General features: G+C 31.8%; 2 protein-coding genes across 4 annotated transcripts in view; one reads left to right on the forward strand and one right to left on the reverse strand.

Moving 5' to 3' along the window:
• The window catches only part of Oatp74D (Organic anion transporting polypeptide 74D), a 33985-nt gene extending 15748 nt beyond the window's left edge, over window positions 1-18237 (forward strand). Inside the window, exons 1-8 of one of the 3 annotated variants that reach the window (XM_070638331.1) lie at window positions 3689-4299; window positions 13666-14435; window positions 14517-14825; window positions 15292-15829; window positions 15885-16078; window positions 16183-16341; window positions 16398-16574; window positions 16634-18237. In XM_070638331.1, the coding sequence (XP_070494432.1) occupies window positions 13712-14435; window positions 14517-14825; window positions 15292-15829; window positions 15885-16078; window positions 16183-16341; window positions 16398-16574; window positions 16634-16851 (2319 nt within the window). In that variant the 5' untranslated portion in view covers window positions 3689-4299; window positions 13666-13711 and the 3' untranslated portion in view covers window positions 16852-18237. Of the gene's footprint in view, window positions 1-3688; window positions 4300-12634; window positions 13045-13665; window positions 14436-14516; window positions 14826-15291; window positions 15830-15884; window positions 16079-16182; window positions 16342-16397; window positions 16575-16633 lie in introns of those variants that run through there. The other 2 variants (XM_070638348.1, XM_070638340.1) reach the window with 2 other exon arrangements.
• Window positions 17830-20573, reverse strand: LOC139088980 (uncharacterized). Its single transcript, XM_070638360.1, has 3 exons — window positions 20437-20573; window positions 19701-20275; window positions 17830-19645 (listed from the first exon to the last, which is right to left on the reverse strand). The coding sequence occupies exons 1-3, from the start codon at window positions 20498-20500 to the stop codon at window positions 18245-18247; spliced, it is 2040 nt and encodes a 679-aa protein (XP_070494461.1). The 5' UTR covers window positions 20501-20573; the 3' UTR covers window positions 17830-18244.
• Window positions 20574-20806: the final 233 nt, after the last annotated feature.

Raw genomic sequence — 20806 nt, forward strand, 5'->3', positions numbered from 1 at the left:
TGATCAATTCCCTACCGAGTTAAAGTCACTGAAATCGTTAACAATATCAAGATTTTAATCAAATTCCTGAATCTAGATATAATCATGTGACTGTGACTCTGTTTGAGTCAGATTTGACCTCTTTATCGTCATTTCACAGATATTAACCGTGTCATTTGGCATTTTAGATCCTTGACTGTGCTAATACTTGGAATTCCCTAACAGACAATTAGCATACTCACCTAAATGTGCGTGCTCATGAGTAGACTGAATCAATTTAGTTGAGAATGATCAGTTTTGAGAGCAAACTCGTCAGCATGCTTCTTGCTTAATCAAGATTGACATTATTTTGAGTAGGGCTTTCAATACCGGTATCAAAATGTATGTAATACCGGTATTGACTGTATTGAAAGCCATCATTTTGAGCATTTACAAGAAATGCGCTTCTAGTTCCACACCAATGTAATCTTCATTACTAATCGATATCTGAGTTATCGCACATTCCACAGCTTCAAATCATTCAACCTTTTTTTTATAATTTATTGCAATTTCTGTTTAACGATGTGAAATTTCCACAAATACTTAACATGATAAATTATTGGTGTCACTATATCTCTTAATTCACAGATGAAAGGATTATTGAGTTGATGTCAAAAGTGAGAGAGAAAGTGCTTTGCATAAATAAGCAATAGTGTCGATATCTAAAAAGAAGAATCACATCATTAAATGCGGTATTATTAATTTTTTGACGTTTATCATCTCGTTTTTTTTTCGTGGTGCCACTGTTTAAATAATTCAGCTATAAGCAAGCAAAAAAAATTTCTTTAATTTTAAAGCATGGAAATAAACCTACGGGAAGTGAAGAGAAGCTAAAAAGTCAACTTTCTCTCATTCAACGTCATTTCATACATACAACGACTTGTGTAGTTTATTTAAATAAATGATCAAATAGATCAACAGCGTAAAATCTTTATTAAGATCTCATGCCACCAATGATAATATTGAAGAATTTCAAGTAACAAACTATCCGACACATCCAATACGTCTAAAGAGCATTTGGATGTGAATTAACTGTCCATGATAATTTTACATGCAACATCCTGGCCTGAATACGTCACCGAATCACAAACTACATTCCGCAACTCAAAGGGTGCTAGATGATGACTTACAGTAATGGATTGCATTCCCACATTTTTCTAAGTGAAAGCATAAATTGAGTAATGACTTATTTGCACTTAATTAATAAGCAGAATCTATCTTTAGATGATGCAATGTGTAGATTGCCATCATTAGTGCCATCATATGCTTTGATGAAAGTGATTTAAGATCGTTATGTGGAATTTACTTTCGTTTATTGCCGTTGATTGGATTCGAGTTTGATGTTGCGGGTTATTGTGACTTTAGATCTTTGTATGGTACATGGAGGTACATGTACATGTATGTAATGAATTTATTGGTCGGCATTAACGGCCGGAATTATTGATTTTGTTTTTATATAATTAGAGATTCATACATTCCATAAATATAAGCTATTGATGATGTAGGATCAAGAAAACAATTCTCAAATTTCGAATTAATTAAGGCTCTTAATTTGATCTTCTGGAGATGACGTGCTACTTTTCAGGCTCGTTTTATCAATTTCTATATTTTTAATGCTTGAAGTATCCAGTAAGATCCAGCCATGCGAGCTGAAGACACTGCGATTATTTATCTGTTGTACCACACCCTTTAGACCTACAATTTATAGTGAGATCCGAACTACTTTCAATTATCAATTTCTATACTTTAGGTTACGATTGTAACTTTCGATTTTATATTCCCAACACTAAAAGGTAGGTCATGGATCACAACTGATCTATACGACCAGCGAAGTAAGTAAGTAAGTAACACTAAAAGGGTGCTTCCAAAAAGAAACAACAAACCAATAAACATACAACTTTATAATCAACTCTATAAGCATCATCGGTGTTGTCTAGAGCTGTCTGAACCTGCAATTGAAAAGGCTTTAATCTACAAGCTTCAAATATTATTGAGACTTTATCTAAGAGCAGCATTGCTCTAAAGCTTTAAGAATTGTATTTAGTATGAGCGCCACGTTGCTGAAAATTTGATTCTCGAATTCAAAATGGATCAAAATGACACTTCCACGTCATTTTAACGATTTCCCGTCGACAGGATGAAATTGCGATGTACCAGTGACTAATCTATGTCACTAAAGTTTGTCTGTGCCTCCCAATTTACCCCAAGTCATTCAACCACAATCTAGACAAACTGTTAAGCTAAAGCTCCATTTCCTACAAAGCAGTGAATTGAAAATAAAAGTAGTGAGTCGTATTAATTTACTACTCGAACGTTTCAGACCTCTATCGATTAACTCCTTTCCCCATTCGCACGTTTCTTGACCGCAATTCTATCGCTTTTTATGAATTTTACTTTTTTAAAATAAAAAAATGTTACTGACCATTTCACTTATTTCATCATTGTACTCTCAGTTCAGTTCAGTATTTTTTTATATTCATTCAATATTCCGTTACTTTCGTTATCAATTGTACGTATGCATGCATAGGCTACATTGAAATGAGACTCGATCGAGTTGTAAGTGCTAAAGCAAGTGAGACAAGATAATAAAAAGAGGAAAAAAACTGAATGCATATATATATATATGCATATTATAATGTATTGCAACGGCATTCAATGTTTAAATAATTGCATCGGATTGCATTGGTATGACCATTAAGTTAACAAAAAGTCGACACACATATATTGAACTGCCCTTGGTCAATCTTACTGCAGTTGCCTTTAAGAAAAATCATAAACATGCTTTATACTTTAAAGAAACTTGTTTTTCCTTTCAGTAATAAATCGAATAATCTCATGCAAGAGCATTAATATTATTTTCTGTTTCTTCATTTTCTACTCTTTCATTTCTCTTCCAATATACTTAACTAGAGTATCGGGAGCGCCCGTGGCGCCCCATCTTCAGAATTTTCAGCTTCACATAGCTTCATGTGGCATCACATTACACCCACATTCCCTCTGATACCCCTCAACTTTTGGCTTCACACAACTTCACGTTACACCCCATACCCCCTGATACCCCTCAATTTTTGGCTTCACACAACTTCACGTTACACCCCCCATACCCCCTGGTAACCCTCAATTTTTGGCTTCACATAGCTTCCGTTCTTGTATCAGCAAAGGAATTGGGTGTTTATAATATAGATACTTTTTCTACAAATGTGAGTGATCAATGAATTTACTCACCTTGTCCTTATTTATTCTTCTCATCGAGGATGATCATGTGACTCACATACACGAACTGATAATGACTGTAAATCATTTACATGCAATTTGATACTTTTTTTTACATAATTCTTGCTGCATTTTCATGCTAAGAAATTCTTAAAAACCGGTAAAAATTATTAGCAAGGAAAATTAATTGAACAGGTTGTATACATGCGGCATTTGATATGAGAGAGCTTTTTCATATTCCTTCGGACGACTCTTCTGTCATACATAATCGTTCATATAAAAAAAAATTTGTTTCTTCTTTCCATCACCGTCGAAAGCCGAACGAAATGTTCAATTTTTTTGTGTTTTGTATCGCCTCAGTCTCTTTTCAGTCGTCGAGAAGAGAAGTTGTGTATTATAGGCGAACAGCGGCGGAAAAAAAAGAAGTGATTTTTTTTTATATATATATATAAATTTTGTGTAAAGTTTAAATACCTAAAAAAAATTTAGCATTCCAAAAAGCAAAACAGACAGTAAAAAATTAAATTTGGTGAACTTTTTTTTTTTGCTCAAATTTTGTGTACAAAAACAACCAAAAAAAAAAGTTGTGTGTCTATAAACGTAAAAATAATATTGTGAAAAAGCCAGTCGTGCTGCATAGAGCTGTGGATTTTATAGAAAGAGAGAAGTGTAGAAAAACGTAATAAACAAGTGCTTTGTTCCAATTTTCTAATTTGAGAGAAGAAAAATACTTTTTTTTTTCGATTTCATTTTCATCAGCATCGCAAGTGAATTCTTACTTTTCATCAAACGAGAGTGAAAACTGTGTCGAATTAATGGAACTGACTAAAGTGACATAAAATATAAGATTATTGCTTAATTATTGCATTCTTTAATGGTTCAAAAATAATAAAAAATAAAAATATCAAGTTTGTCTTCCGAAAAAATTCAATAACAGATTAAGGAAAGGAAGCAAACGGTGGCATTAAGAAACAAGTTTCACGAATATTTATATATATTTCGTAGACGTCGTGCATCATCAATTAGGAACGAATATATTTTTATATTTTAGTGATATAGACTTTAAATGTAAGATTTTTTCAGACTTATTTATCTTTTTTTGCTTTATCCAAAAAATCCACCGGACTGGTCTCGTCCTTTCCAAAAAAAAAAAAACTAATAACTTTCGTGTGTATCGATAGCAACCAGCAAGAAAAACAAACCAATAACAAATGTCTCAGTCTGAATATATATTTTTTATTAAGAATGCAAGCACTGCTTATGAAGTTCAATGAACTAAAGCTTGAATATGAAAATTATTAAATCTGCATTATTGCTTACTACTTACAAGACGTGTCGCATAGTGAAATTTATTTAAAAATTATGAAGTAATCAGCAGTGATTAAGGCAGTGTTTTCTTACAATTGAACAAAAAAAAATATGTTAAAAAGGCCTCGTACTATTGATTGAGGGTCTTAAACGCATTTTTCTTAAGGATCAGAAAAATAAACGAGATGAAAATTGTTTAAAAAATAACGGTCAATATTTTTTCGAAAATTAACGGTTGAAAAAAATTCAAAATTTCAAGGGGCCAAAAACACGTGAATTATTTTGTATGGAAAACTGAAAAATCACTAGTTAAAGCATTTAACCTTGGTTTTAAGCTACCAGACCAAGTGATAAGCCTGTAATTCGATAGTGCGGAGCTGATGCTTCAAACCAGAGGTCTCTACGATGTCTGGTTGCTGAGATCTCGCGCCTCATCCAGCCGGTCAAAGTGAAGCTATAATCCCCATTCTTTATAAAATTACACTAAAAAAGTTTCGAAATTTTTAACCATTCACACATGAAGTCAGATAGACAGTGAAGGAACAATTTTGTGAATGTCTGCGGTGCTTATCTTATCTAAATTACATTATTATTATTGATAACCTATTTGGTATCATGAACCTTCGTGAAGCATCAGAGTTGGGAATGATTGCCGGTGTCGGCGACTTCCGAGGCTTATTTTTTGTTTATTTTTTTGATTTTTACTACTTATATGTTGTTTATTTTGGATTCTTATGAGTTTTTTGTTGATATTTATTTATTGTGATAGTGTCTGCATCAGATATGCTGTAAAGTTTACTTTTGTGCCTTGATTTTTAGTTTTTTCTTTGAAAAAGTGCTTTCAAAAATTGTTAAAAATTTCTAATTTGTATCATTTCTCTTAAAAATACTTTCACTTAATGACTTTTGCTAGAAATTGGGAATGTTTTGGTCAGTAGTTACTTGCTTCTTATTCTTACTTCCTTGGTAAAGGCGCACAACTGTCAATTGCCGCATTTAGAGTTGATCTGGATCTGTCTTTAGATAATTTCTGCCAATTTCTAATTCCCAGCAATTTTGCATCATTTTTGATCAATTCATTTGCCTATTCCAATCTGCCTAACCTTTTTTCTACTCCTGTCGCGTTCAATTACAATGTACTGTCTATTTGTGCTAAAATATAACCGGATTTTGTGTGAAAAAGTTTAAAAATTCATATTGGAGTTAATTAGTTATGTGCTGTTTCATTCATGAGACATTCCTTAATTTTTGGCAAGACACGATTTACCCTTGACTAGCTAGAACTTGTCACGAATTTTGCATGAGGAGCTTGAGTAAATTCTATTGCCCAATTTCACTAAAGTGAAGTATTCTCGATTTTGGAGTGTCTACTTTAGTTTTTTGCAATCAGTGAATGATGTGTTATTAAGGAATCAAATATATCGAGCGACACAGATGAAGAAAGCTCCGTCAATGCTCTTTCATGAATACCAAATGGAAGTCTGCTCTATTTGGCAACCAAATGGATGCAACTCAAAGATGTCTTCCATTTGGTGTTAATAAAAGTGCTTTACTTACTTACTACCTCGGCTGGTGCACAGGAGGTCCATTGCCACGTTCGTAGAGCGTCTGTAGACAGCTTTATCTTTCAATAACTTCTGCCAGTTCGGAATATATTGAGAACTCTAGTAAAATGTTCTTTAGCGGATCCTTAAAAGCTTCGTGGCCTTCTTCATTTGTGTCGATCGGGTATATGATCAATGCTGAGTACTAAAGTGTATCTAAGTGTTTGTATGTTTTGAATTTTTGTGATTCAACTCTTAAGAGATTCATTCCACTTTTATGGAATTGCTCGAATATTTCCATATAAAATCAGTCTAATTCCAAAACAAGATTTGCTCTCAAAAAAGCTTCATAATCATTAAGATTTAAGTACCGATCCGAGGAGCAAATCGTAGTCGCTAACGCACTTCTATCTTACTATGTTGACGGCAAAACGCGTAGGTGCCATTACGTCTGGTTTTGGCCTTTTTTGCTTTGAAAATTGAAATTTGCCGCTCGGATCATAATGCTCAGCAGATTCCATAACAAAATTCCCCAAAAACAGTCATCACCTAACAATTCCCGCATGACTGCAACGCCATTACTCCAAAATGATAAAGAACTATGTCAAAACCAAAAACTAATGTGTAGCAGCAAATTCACAGAAATGCTCAAACATTCAACACTGTTAACATTCCAACACCATACATTGTGTACGCGTACGAAAGAAGAAAAAAAAATACAGCAAATAAATAATGTTTAGCAGTCAAGCAGTTATATAAAGAATTATTAAATAATTTCATACTCAAAATGCTGTGTGCTATGACTTAAGGTTGTAGAAACAAAAAATATTAAATAGTTAATTTCTAGTTCTAAATCATATTCGACAAAATGGGATAGACAGATAGATAGATAGATGGATGGGGATAGATATTAAACCTACATGGAAATGTATATACATATTTTCGAATATGTGTGTCCAAAAAAATAAAAAAAAAAAACACTTGATCAAAGTGATCTTGAAAGAGTTCATTTACACTTCAGAATAGTTTTGTACTTCTATGGTCGAAAAGAAATAGCCGAATATACCACTACGACTTAGAATTTATGATGATTTAGAAGTTAATTTGCTATTTTGATAGTTTTAGTAAAAGAGAATATAAAAAAAAAGAATAATTTCAAGGACGAGATAGTCACAGCAGCTTTTAAATGCGTCGTATGTTCTTGGTTTGTGGATAAAAATAACATTTTTTAAGCATGTATTTAAAAATCTACCCGAACCCGCATGTAGTTTCACTTTTAATTTCTCAATTACATTCGGTAGCAATCGTGCTAATTTGCTGCCTCGATGCCTCCTTTGCAAAATTAATATATCTTTACTTTATATTTTAATAAATTTTCGAAATTAAAGACAATTAATATTGGAATAAGTCTCCATCTGACACCTGATAAATATATTTTATTTTCGACTGTCATAATTGGATTTCTTGTTAAAAATTTATTTACATCAGAGTTGCTATGAAGGTGCTTGGTTAGGTGTCTTCTACTGATTTGCAGAACATATGATATCTGAAATGATGCTTTCTTTTTCAAAAATTTAAGAATCCTTATTCTTATTGATCCACTGTGATTGGTAAAGTGGCTCCTTCTTCTTGACCTTTGTACTTCAAGTGATCTCTTTACATGTAGTTCAATACATTTGTATCATTTGATATTAGTACCTAGAGCCTCAACTTCGTTCATCATGATTCATCTAAGATACTAAATTTTTGGTCACTAATTCATATCTAAGTCACTTCCAAAGCAGTTTCGATCTACAGTTTAAGTAAAGTCAGTATAAAAATACATTCAAGTCACTGCTTTTAATATTCACTCAATTATGTTCCATGGCCTACTTATGCTTTCCACTTGCCAAAACTGTTATCAGATAGCTTAGAATCCTAATTAATTGTTTTCTGTGTTATCGGTCATCAGACAACCACATAGTTACGCTTCGTTGTCGTAAAAATTGTGCTTCATTCGTCTTCTTGTCTGACTAAAAAATACAGAGTTCAAAGTTACTCATAGAGTCGACCTCAATCGAACATTCAATTCAGCTACAAGCTCTGCATTTATTTATAGTTATTACTAAATTATATATTTGCTCAAAAAGTAATCCATGAATCCAAGACACCAACTCTGAATTCACACTGAAGACATTAACAGAGTTATGGAACGATGAATAATACACAATTTTTGAGGTCGCAACTTTCAATTTTTTTCGTAGTTGTAGCACACCTAAAAATTTCACTTATTTACTTGAACTTTATTTTTTTGTATTTTTAAATCATTATAAATGATCTTTCGCTTCATCATTACAATGTGTGCCTATATATATAAAATATAATTCATTTTGATTAGCATTTTAGTTTCTTTCTCGCTTCTTTGCATAGATTAAAGTCTTTTGTTTTGAATTTCAAATTTATGTCTTCTTCCGTTCTCTTAAAGATCTTCTCATGCTAGCCACATTGACTACCAAATTTTCGAATTGAAATAAATTGAATTGCATATGTGTAATGAAAATAAACCAATGAAAAACGTCAATAAAATGTTTTTTGGTTGGTGACTTTACTTGAATTAAGAGCTGTTGATTGTAGTTTTTCTGGCTGACTCAATTATTATTGGTATTGAATTATGGTCTGATTATACTTAGTTTAATTCGTAGGCTGTACAGATCAATTGTGATCTATGGTCTCCCTCAGATGACGCATACAGTTGGATCTATTGCTGGATTCCATCTGCTAATTATGATCTAATTATGCCAAAGCAAAATTAAGTTCGTCAAAGATCGCTATGAACAAATTGAAATTTTTATGAAATTATATACTTCACAAGAACTAGTAGAAAAATATTCTATGCAAATTTTAATCGGTTTTTAGTGAACCGAAGCAAAATCAAGTCAACTTCGACTTTTGTAGAACTCTTTCGATACTCAGGATTTCGACGTAAAGCTTAATATTTTCTTTAATTTGGAACAAAGTTGCAAATCTTGTAAGGAAAGCTTTCTAAAATTGGCAAGAAATTGTACGGGATCTGGATTAAAGGTTCTTGAATTTTCCGATAGCAAGAAAATATATGTTCTAGCCAAAGCACAAGTACGCTGTTGCGTAGAATGTTAAACGTGACCTTGCTAGATAATTCGACATGCTTAATTATATTAATTGTGAATAATCATAAGTACGCTCATTTGGATGAGTATGTTAGTGGTGCCGTTCGAACAGAATAAACATTTTGTTTATATTGCGCCATTTCCAACTGATCCAGATTAACAAGTCTCTCTATACAGCTGCAAAATTATGTGATCTATAAATATGTTGTCTCTGGATAAATATGTCTGGTATTTGACACAATGTAGCTAATGATCAATATTTTTATGTGTGACAACTGACAAATGTTATTTAGGAATTTAAAAAAATTATTAACCCTTCACAATAGCTGATTTTCTGCTTGATTAGTTTTCAAAATTTTGATATTTTAAATATTGTAAACATCATGTGACCTCAAAAAGAAGTACTCGTACTTTCTGTTCTTACTTACTTCGATGGTTATCGAAAGACAAATTGTAATCCATGACCGCTTCTAGATGGCGCCTGAACCTGGTTCTATCGTTGGATACCGCATGCTAATTCCCAATACCAACTGCAATACTGTCTAAAGGTTTTTAATACCGAGATCAAGACTGTTCGTTCTCGTTCTCGGGATTGGGCAACACCGAGACTTTCTGAAATCCTAATACTGTTGCCATGTACAGATTTCTTCAATGAGTTCACCGACTGTTCGCGTAATTTCATGCCAATTTTAAGTTATTTTATTTGAAAAACCAGTTAAATTACGTTACAAAATTGCAAAATACTTCTAAAAACAATTGAAATTTTAATTATAAAATGTTCAATCCTGTGGCCGGCTTCTCGATATACACCTACTTATGATATACTCCATCTACCTACATCTACTCTTGCTCTAAGGTATACCCCAAGATATGATTGGAGTGTAGGTGTAGGGATCGGTGTATACTAAGAAACCGGTACCAGGAAACGATCCCATAAGATCACTTAATGCATACAAATGCTATAAATGCGCTTTAAGTCACCACAAATTATCAAAACTTTGTATGATATTAAATTCTAAGTATTATTAATGATGAAACAAACGAAATTCAGTCAATAATTGATATAAATTTGTCTTTAAATGACATTTTTAAATGGAAATCGGTCATTCTATTTTGATGCTTCCTTAGTCCACAAAACAAACCTGTCAATATCCATTAATTGCACATTTATTTGATGTGACATGCACGAAGTCATCATAGTTAAGTTGTTCACATTTGTGCACAATGTTGCGAGAATTGATTCCTTGTGCAAACATTTCATGAGTGAGATAGGCACTGTTCTGACAAAATCAGAAACAACACATCATATGTCAAGAAGAAATTATATCACTCATGTGTGAATGTTGAGATAGGTCAACAAAATAAGTTTTTATTTTTTTTGTTCCCTTCTTTTTTTATGATTTATGATGGATATTACTGGTTTAAATTTGTTCGGGCAATTTTGGTGCTGTATTTTTTTTTGGGACTCGATAACAACAACTTGTTTATTGCCGGCAAATGTCTCACACACAAAAAAAAACTGAATAGCAGACTCACAATCGCTAAAGGTTTAATTTTTTTGAAGTTCAAGCTCAAGGATGAATTTCAAACTTTTTTTTTATTATTATCAGTAAATTCAGTTTCAAGACACGTTCCTTTATCTCTTACCTCTTATTTTTATTCTTTCTTATTTAATCTGTGTTATTGTGTGGTTGTAAGCAAAAAGTTTTGGAATTTTTTTTTTTTATTATTTTTCACAATGAACAGAAAAATAAACTTGATAAGCGCTTTCGTGTAGAAGACTTCAAGGTCACATTACGAACGCAATTCCTACATGCTGTCATACACATTAATAATAATTTTTTTTTGTGTGCAAAAATGTATAAAGTGAAATTTCTTTTTTTGTAAGTTTTTCGTGTATATATGTACCTATAATTGCTTCACTGCACGCTTAAACTGTTTGTTATTGAATTCTGATGTAGTTTGATTTTCAACGAGTTTGAGAATTTTGAAAATTGAGATTTTGGTGAATTTTTAAGTTGTGGTGAGATTGTTTCTTCGTATTTTTACACCCTTTGGAAATTTGAATTTTCGAAAAACCGCTCAATTTTGAACTTCAAGAACTGCTGTAATTTGAATTTTTGTACAGTTCAATTTTGATTTCTGAATATTTTAAAATGGCTCTTAATTTTAAATTTTTGAAAACCGTTTAATTTTGAAATAGGTATTAAGAACTGCTTCAATTTGAATTTTTTAAAACCGTTAAATTTTGAATTTCAAAAACTGCTACAATTTGAATTTTTGAATGCCGTTTGATTTTGAATTTTTGATAAATGTTTTATTTTAAATTTTTGAACATCGTTAAGTACTGAATGCTTAAAAAATATTAACATTCCTCCTCTGAACTTGGTAGAATACATTGACCTCTTTCTACTGATAATGAGCTGCTGTAAAAGGAATTAATTATAAAACAATAAAATGCAAGATTATTTTAATATTTAAAAAATATTATTAAATTATATTTAAATTTTAAAATGAGGCCTGATAAGGAAGTCTGTAAATGTTTATAACTCAGTCTCTAGATGAGCAAATTTGCCTTTGCTAAATTTATTTTTGTTCATGATAAAATTGTGCAAAAATGATCCAATTTTCAATGAAAGTCTATTTGCGAGATGATGATAGATTTATTCATGAAATAAGCATTTTGTTTATAGCCGAGATGTGCATTAAATCAACGCAAAAATTGACTAAATTCAAATTGTCAAAAATAATTTAAATTAATGTGAATAGCTTAATAGAATAGCTGAAAAATAGGACAATTAACTCGGTTTACCTCATAATAAAGAAAGCACGAGTATTTTGCATGCATATTAAGCTCTGCTGACAAAAGGACAAATATAAAATTGTAAGGCAGATTCAGGCTTTTAAAAAATCGGAACGAAAGAGAGCTGAAAGATTTTTTAAGTATTATATATGGGCTCGCCATTAATGTCAATTTATGCGATTTGGAATGAAATTAAATGTGGAGACGAAAAAAAAGAGGAATCACATGCAGTAAAAGAAATATTTTCAAGTTCAAAATAATTTTCTTGTTCTTCTGATGACTGCAAGGCAAAATTTGGTGAAGTCGTGATTGGTTCAGGCGCATTTTTCACTCTGGTTATCAAGTTTGTCATGGAAAGTTTGATAGCGATTTAATGCAAAAATAACGGTCATAATTTATTTGAAAAATAACGGTCAAAAAATATTTGAAAGATTCAAGTTCAAAATATATTTGAAAAAAGTCAAGTTCAAAAATTTGAAAAAATATTTAACGGTTCCTAAACTTCAAAATGCTTGAAACTTGAAGACAAACTGACAAACGACCAACATGACGTCATTTAAACTGCAAAAAATACGCTAAAATTGAGCAAAAAAATATAAAATGAATATTCACAGCGTTTGACCACAGTAGTCTGGTTGTGCACTTCTCTCACATGATTTCGTATGTTTAAAGGCAATCATGCATAATAATTACTTGTCATAAAATATGCAATGTTTTTTTATGCAATTTCTCCCTTTAATGACGAAGCTTGCGATCAAACCTCTTGCATTTTTCGTATTTTTCTCCATTCCATATTTTGCTCGTGAACTTGACATTGACTCTTTTTTTTGTGTTATTGCTTCGTGAACAACATATATTACGAAATGTGAAATACAAGTCGCGACGAATGCAATTTCAGTCGATTTTTTTTTGGTGAATTTTTAAGAATATAATAACAATAAATCAAGCACGCTGGTTATATTTTATTTGTATGTATAAGGAGAAACAGCACGTTGCATCGACGAGTTTGGTTGATAAGAAGAAGGCATTAAACGTAATTGAATTTGATATTCGATTTTTTTGATACGAATTTTATTTTTGTCGAGGTTTTAATTTTATTTTTGTGGAAAAAATGTGTCTGAAGGACAATTTTAAGGTTTTTTTTTGGGGCTTTGCTGATTTCATCATGCAACTGATTAGTGAATAAGCTTTAGAATCGCAAACGACCATTGAAATTTATCAGTCTTCAAAGTAATAAACAATTGAATTTTAACGGAATTTAAATATTCAAATTTTAATCTAGTACAATTTTTAAACTTCAACTGATCGTTACATTTTAAATCTAGAAAGTCTGTTCAGTACAAAAATTCGCAATAAAATTGTAGTAGATTCAAAATTTGAATCTGGTACAATTTTTAAATTTCAAATGACAGTTAAAATTTGAAATTTAAAAATCCGTTAACATTTATGTCACTTTAAAATATTGAACATCCCAAAAATACAATTGTTATGAGACTTTATGTGCCTTACTTACATATTTTTGAATAGTTTTGCATCAGAAATTTGAGTTTAAAAAATGCAAAATGCGCAGCTGTATTATCTGTTATTTATTTAAATATATTTTGGATATGAATTTAAATTAATAATTTTTACTTCTGCTTTATATATTTTTCAGATAACAAAACAACAACATTTAGGATAAGAGTTTAGAACACTGTAGAATGCTAATAGATATGAATGAAACGAATGAGACAGACAATTTCAGTGATGGTCGAGATCTTCCGCTTATAAATGTTAAGGATGTCCCTCAAAAATCTGTGATAGCTTTTAATGATAATAATACTGTAGATAATAATAATAGCATTAATAATAGTTACGATTATAATATGGATATGAAAACAAATGGAAATAATAAAAATACCGAGGAGGATCCACTAACCGGTCAACGTGAATTCGTATTAAATCTACAAAAAGGAACCGACACAAATTTAAGATGGCGAAATAAATTTGCATCAACGAATTTCTTTATGGTCGTTTTTCTACTTGCGTATGTCCTACAAGGCTGCTACTTTACATACTTTGTCAGCGTGATAACGACAATTGAAAAATTATTTCAAATTAAATCAGCCGTAATAGCACTTCTGCTTAATTTTAGTGAGGCTGGACAAATTGCAACTTCACTATTTTTGACTTATTTTGCTGGACGAGGGCATCGGCCACGATGGATTGCATGTGGAATGCTGTTATTTTCACTTGCGGCATTTGGCTCAGTGCTACCACATTTCATATTTGGCAAGCAATTATATAGTCAAAATGAGATAAGTCCACAAGTAGTCACAACATCTATAATGAATGAAGTTGCCGCAGTAAATATGACGACCGATTTGAACGGACTGAATTTATGCTTGAAAGACAATGTATTCTTTAATCAGACTGTTGCATCAAGTGAGTATTAAAGACGAATTCCCAAAAGTAATAATTAGTACTAATTTTATCCTCATTTCCTTTCGTCCAAAATAACAATAGCTTGCAACGGAGACAATAACGAACAAACATTTAATAATAGCGTTACGTTATACGTTTTGATCATATTGGCTGTGAGTTTATTAGGTATTGGAATTGGACAGACGGCAATTGCAACCCTCGGTATTCCATATATTGACGATAATGTGCAATCAAAACAGTCGCCATTATACATGGCAATCACAATAGGTGTAAGAATATTGGGACCGGCGTTAGGTTATTATTTAGGATCAGTGTGCATGCGAATATCATATGACTTTTCAACTGACAAGATTCATACAGATCCTGGATTTACTGGAGCTTGGTATCTTGGTAAGTAACGAATTTTTGAAATTTGAATATTAATCTAGTACATTTTTTTGAATTTCAAATAATCGTTATCATTTTAAATTCAAAATGACCGTTGAAATCGAATGTCTGACTTTAAAATGCTAAAATGCCGCATAAATGTCGTAAAAATTAGATTTATTGATGCAGACGAAAGGAATGCACATAAAAAAAGACCCAGACTATTACATGCTCTCTTTCTCTTAGCACATAAAATGCATTATCAAAATATTTTGCAGTTGCGTGATATTTTTTTGTTGTAAATTTTTCGTCGCTCTTTTGTGCTGTATACACGGCGAGAGAAGATGCTTATTCCACATCCATGTGCTAAACAATTTCCTCTCTATTTTTATTATTAACGTAGAAAATGTCTCGTCTACATTCGCATGATATTGTAGAAAATTCATACTGCATTTCATGACTTATATCCATTATTTTTCTACATCCACAGGTCTATTGCTTGTTTCAACGAGTATGTTCTTTGCTTCACTTGTTATGTTTACATTCCCGAAAACACTCCGCAATAAAACAACGAAAGTTCAACCGATCGACGTTAAAACGAATGCTGACGATAGTAAGAATGAGGAAGCGATTGTTGTGGCTGATACAAGACCGAAATTTAAAGACTTTGGAAAGACAATAAAACGTCAATTAAGGAACGATATTTTAATGTTCCGTACAGCATCAGCTGTTCTTCACTTACTTCCCATAACTGGACTTTATGTATTCCTGCCTAAATATCTTGAAACGCAGTTCCATTTGCCACCAGCTGATGCAAATTGGATATCAGGAACTTTTGGAATTTTAGTTATGGGCGTTGGAATTTTTGTGACTGGCGTTATATCCGTTAAATTTCCATTATCAGCCAAAAAGGTTTCACTGTGGATTGCTTTTACAGCACTTGCTACTGCTTTAGGATTGTTTGTGCTTTCGACACTTGGATGTTCTATGGATAATTATGCAGGATTACAAAAAAGCTCATCTGGATCGTAAGTTGACTGTTGTTAAGCTTAATAAGTCGTTATAATTGTATTAATTTTACAGAATTGCAAATTCATTAGAATTTGTGCTGCCTTGCAATAAAACTGCATCATGTGGATGTGATACTGACAAGTTCTCTCCAATTTGTGGCGCGGATGGTAGAACTTACTTCTCAGCTTGTCATGCTGGCTGTTTTGACTCAACAAAGGATGTTAACAGTTCATCAAGGATGTATCACAATTGTAGTTGCATAGATGGTAAGTTCAGATTAAATCTAGTACTAAATCCCAAGTTTTGAAAATTTCAAATTATTTTTGACCGTTATTCTTTAAATATTTTTTAACCGTTATTTATTTTTCAGATGCTGCTCCAATAAATGCAATCGATGGCTTCTGTAAGACTGAAAGCTGCAGCACAGTTATGGTGATATTCATTACAGTCTTTGCACTCACTGTGTTTATCCATTCCACATCGGAAGTTGGCGGGATGCTTATCATTATGAGATGCACACATCCGAAAGGTACTTTTGATAATTTAATGCTTAGCTATTCAGTTCTAATATGTTAATTAATTTAGATAAATCAATGGCAATGGGAATTGTGCAATTTTCCCTTGGTCTACTTAGCAACATTCCTTGTCCTCACATATTCGGGAGAATTATTGATGCAACATGCATTGTGTGGAATAAAGTATGCTCAGAGAACAGTTATTGTTCGTTCTATAATGCTGATACGTTTAGGAAGTACTTTTTCGGTATGTCTATTGCTAATTATCTAGTTCCTGCATTTAATACAATTTTAATTATTATATAGGTGTTTCCTGCTTTATTATGCTCATCGCATTTGTAATGGATATGATTGTGTTCTTTAAATCTCATCGAATTGACATTGACCCGGAAGGTAATGAGCCTGAAGCCGATACATCAAACAAGGAACTCCAAAATGAGGATCAAGGCGAGGAAGATTTATTAAGATTACGTAAACTAACGCCTGATGTTGATGAAGAACAGCATACCAAATTAGGAATGTAATAACTTTATTAAGGATATGTCAGAAAAAAATAAAACTTTTTTGTTGTTAACTATGTACTTTGGAAAATAATTTTTCATGGATTTTCATTAAGAAAGTCTAAAATCATCACTAAAGTTCTTTCGATTTTTGAAAGGATATTGACGATTTTTTTTTCTTTGTGCGAAATTACATTTATGATTAAAGAGAAATTACACGCTTAGTAAGGAATTTAGGGGAAGGGAAGTATGTTTTTCTGTTAAATTAGAAAGCATTGCTTTAATTTTGAAAATGAATGTCAATCGAACAGCTTAAAAATTTTCAAAAATTAACGATTTTAAAAAATTCAAACTTTAACGGATTTCTAAAATTCAAATTTTGACATTCAAAATTTTGCGTTTTTTCAAAATTTCAAATTTTGACATTCAAATGTAACGGTTTTTTTAAAATTTGAATTTTGAAATGTGATTCAAAAATTCAAAATTTAACGGTTAATAACGAAAAGTAACGAATTTTAAGAACTAGAAGACTAGAAAATTGAATGAATTAAGCGAAAAATGCACCAATAAATCTTGCGAAATTATTTCCAAAGAGTGAATGCTTGTGATCGTTTTTTGTAAATTCGTTAATCCTTCATACAATCAAATACACATCCAACATTATTATGAATGATTCTTACAAGATTTTTATCACATTGTGAATCTATTGACATATTAAAAAAATGTTAAAGACGTAATCTCATTGACTACAATCATAGATTAATTAAGTTTTTATTTTAGACTATGTTTTAATGTTATTCTTTATGTTTACTGAAAATATATTCAAACAACTTTTTTTGTAAAAAGAAATTTTGTTGCCAGACCTAAGACGGAACCTTTTTATTAAGCGAAACAATGAGAAGACAATGAAAAACTGTTTGTTAATGTTTTTCCGATTACATTTTTTTTTATATTAATTTTAAGTGAAACATAACTTTTTTATACAAAAAAGGATATCCAAAACATACAATAATGTGCCATTAGCTTGTGGATACAAACGAAGAAAAATATCGATTTATGGATATAAAGTAATAGTAATAAGGAAATTAAACCTCAGAATGTAAGCTTTCTTATACATACGTAACATTGGCATACGATTTTTGTGTTGGAACTGATAATTGATGGAACTTGGTAAAATTTATATTCAATCTGAATAATGTACAGGCACAAATAATTGATTTGAAGGACTTAGGATGTATTTAGAGATTAATAAAGCAACAACCTAATGACACACATTAAGACACATCCCTAATAATGACTAGATCATTAAGTTCCATCAATTATCATCTGATACAAACAAAAACTAATCACAAATCGTGATCAAATTAAGATTAAAAATGTGGAAATAAAGAAAGATTATAGACCAAAAAACTTAGTTTTATATGCTTGCGGATCCAAGAACGTTTATCTCATCGTAAGACTTATTCCTTTGCTGCCTATCTGGACTTTCATCTCTTTCAGGGGTTTCGTAAGTTTCTCGATTTTCTGGACTTGCATAACAGCTAGTATTTCCATGATTTATGGTAGTTTCATGATTTCCTCGACTTCCGGTAGTTTCTCCACTTCCAGAAGCTTCACCATTTTCAGAATCATCAAATTTCAACAAATTTTCACAGCTTGTGAAATGTTCAGGTCTTGAAGAATTTTCAGGTGGCGTTGAGTATGAATCACTCTCAACGTCACTTGTACGTCTATTGATAAGTAATGGTGTCCGGTCACTGGTTGTAGGCTGAGAAAAGCGTATGCTCTTACGAGGTTGCTCATTAGGAACACACATTCTGATAGTTTTTATATCATGTCCAGTACATCCCTTAATCGGTCCATAACGTCCTTCATGTTGAGCTCCATATTGTTCGACAAATTCTCTCTTCCTTAATTCTGTCCAATAATCTCTTTCAGCTTCCATACGTTGAACTTCACGTTCCATAAAGCTCTGTCTTAAAGCTTCTGGATGTACGAAAAAGAACTTTTCCTTGCGAATAGTAAAATATATTGACATGACAATATAAATTACTAGCATGATATAGTCAACATAATTAAGTGATACTTTGTAGTTTATATAATTAGGTCTAATAAAATCAAAATATGACTCGTTGATGCTTTCTGCTGGCAATGTTGTTAGTGCCAAGAAGTTATTTATCATAAATCGATGCAAATTGCCGAATTTCAGCAGAAACGAGATATTGAGGTTTAATATGAGACATCCTAGAAATACAGCACATGTCATTGGTACGAATGTCAAAATTATAGACAAAATTATTGCAATAATAACTTCCAGATATACAGACGTGACGCTGTCGAAGAATATTTCCATTACGAATATCACAAAGAACAAGCCTAATGTGAATTTTGACAGGTACTGTCCAATTTCAAAATAAATCGTTATTAATCCAAGGACTGCAGCCACAACGAAGGAGCCGATGATGACAGTTATGAAGTAATCAATTCCTTGTAGACCAATGGAATATGACTCGATAAGTAGAATTGTCCCGAAACCACCAAACAGCATTCCATTCAGCATTGATTCAATAAATTCTGGTCCCATTAAATTAAATATCATGACTATTGAGAATAGAATCAGCACAACGCTAAATCCTCGTTTTACGAAATTATTTTCCTTGCAGCTCGATGACCAGGTGTTTTGTGGACACGAATAGCTTGCGATAGGAACAAAATAAGCCATTTTTCCATTCTTTCCTTTTATGACTGTATTTATAATGATGGCTCTTCCTGGAATCTTCTCAAATAAGTGCTTGTTGTGGATTGGAACATGCTTAGCCTGTGGACAATATTGAAATTTTACATTAAGTCACCATCTTTACTGATCTTCATACCTGATAAGCCGTAGTTATGCTGTCATAAATGACTCTTTCAATTGCTTCAAAATAAGCTTCAAATCCGAAATCCATCAAGTCTATGTATGTATAATAAGTTTCATATGTCATATCCACATCATTGCATGACTTTGTATCATTATGGACAGTTGGAATTATTGATGTCAATAGATTTGGTTCCTCAATTAGTTTAATCATTTGAATATTTGTAGAATTTACATGTGCAGCACAATTTCCAGGCATTGGTGATGATTTTGGATAGGCAATAAGTGCAATAAGGCAGTAAACGTCATCATTGTTATTATTCATTAATTTGAATAATTTCTCATTGGATGGGTCGGGTTTCAACAAAAACCCAATGTTAGTTCCATACTGAGTGATTGATTCATTAGGGCTAACTTCCATAATCATCGAGATTTGTTGATGATGGCAATGCGCTTGCATTGTAGCAAATTCATAGTTGATGTTTGTTTCATTTACTGAAATATCTAATGATGAATATTTTGGTAACAGGAATCTCGTTTTGTAAAGTATACTGCTGAAGTTTCCATTGAACTGTAAGTCGTTGATCTGAACTAAATTAAGTAAAATGAAATTATCAGGTAAATTGAATGAATTATTTCACTGGAAGATGTAAAGTATGTTCAGCTTAAGCAGAACTATCGTTTAAACTTTACATACAGGTTCAAGGAATGCAATTTAAGAACGAAAATGTTGAAAAATAATTTTAACTTACTCAATTGTTCGCATTTGACTTTCCATGCTAGAAATGCGATGAATATTAATATCCTAGTCCTCATTGTACTATATAAGATGCATTAAACGAGTTTGAAATATTGTTAAACACACAAAATTAATGAAATTAAACTTAAAATGAAAATCACGAGAAAATTTTCAAAACTCACAAAAAATAACGGTTTTCAAAAATTCAAACTTCCAATGGAGATTCAAAAATTCAAAAACCGTTAAAATAAGTCGACCGTTAAAAATGCATTTTTATGGAAATGTGTGAAACCACCACGTGCTTGATAAAAACAACTCAAAAAAACTTGTTCTTCGTGCCATAACGTGATATATGTGAACACAAATAAAAATGTTATTTAGAA

The sequence above is a fragment of the Chironomus tepperi genome, unplaced genomic scaffold (assembly GCF_022539635.2).
Source record: "Chironomus tepperi strain 1889 unplaced genomic scaffold, CSIRO-AGI_Ctep_v1 contig_12, whole genome shotgun sequence".
NCBI lineage: Eukaryota > Metazoa > Arthropoda > Insecta > Diptera > Chironomidae > Chironomus > Chironomus tepperi.

What these genes read in the sequence shown, in the direction of transcription:
- LOC139088980 (XM_070638360.1), bottom strand. Translation starts at nt 20,500, where the DNA reads ATGAGGACTAGGATATTAATATTCATCGCATTTCTAGCATGGAAAGTC. An exon ending in AGTCAAATGCGAACAATTGA is followed by an intron (nt 20,276 to 20,436) that starts GTAAGTTAAAAT and finishes TACTTAATTTAG; the next exon opens with TTCAGATCAACGACTTACAG. An exon ending in GCATAACTACGGCTTATCAG is followed by an intron (nt 19,646 to 19,700) that starts GTATGAAGATCA and finishes TATTGTCCACAG; the next exon opens with GCTAAGCATGTTCCAATCCA.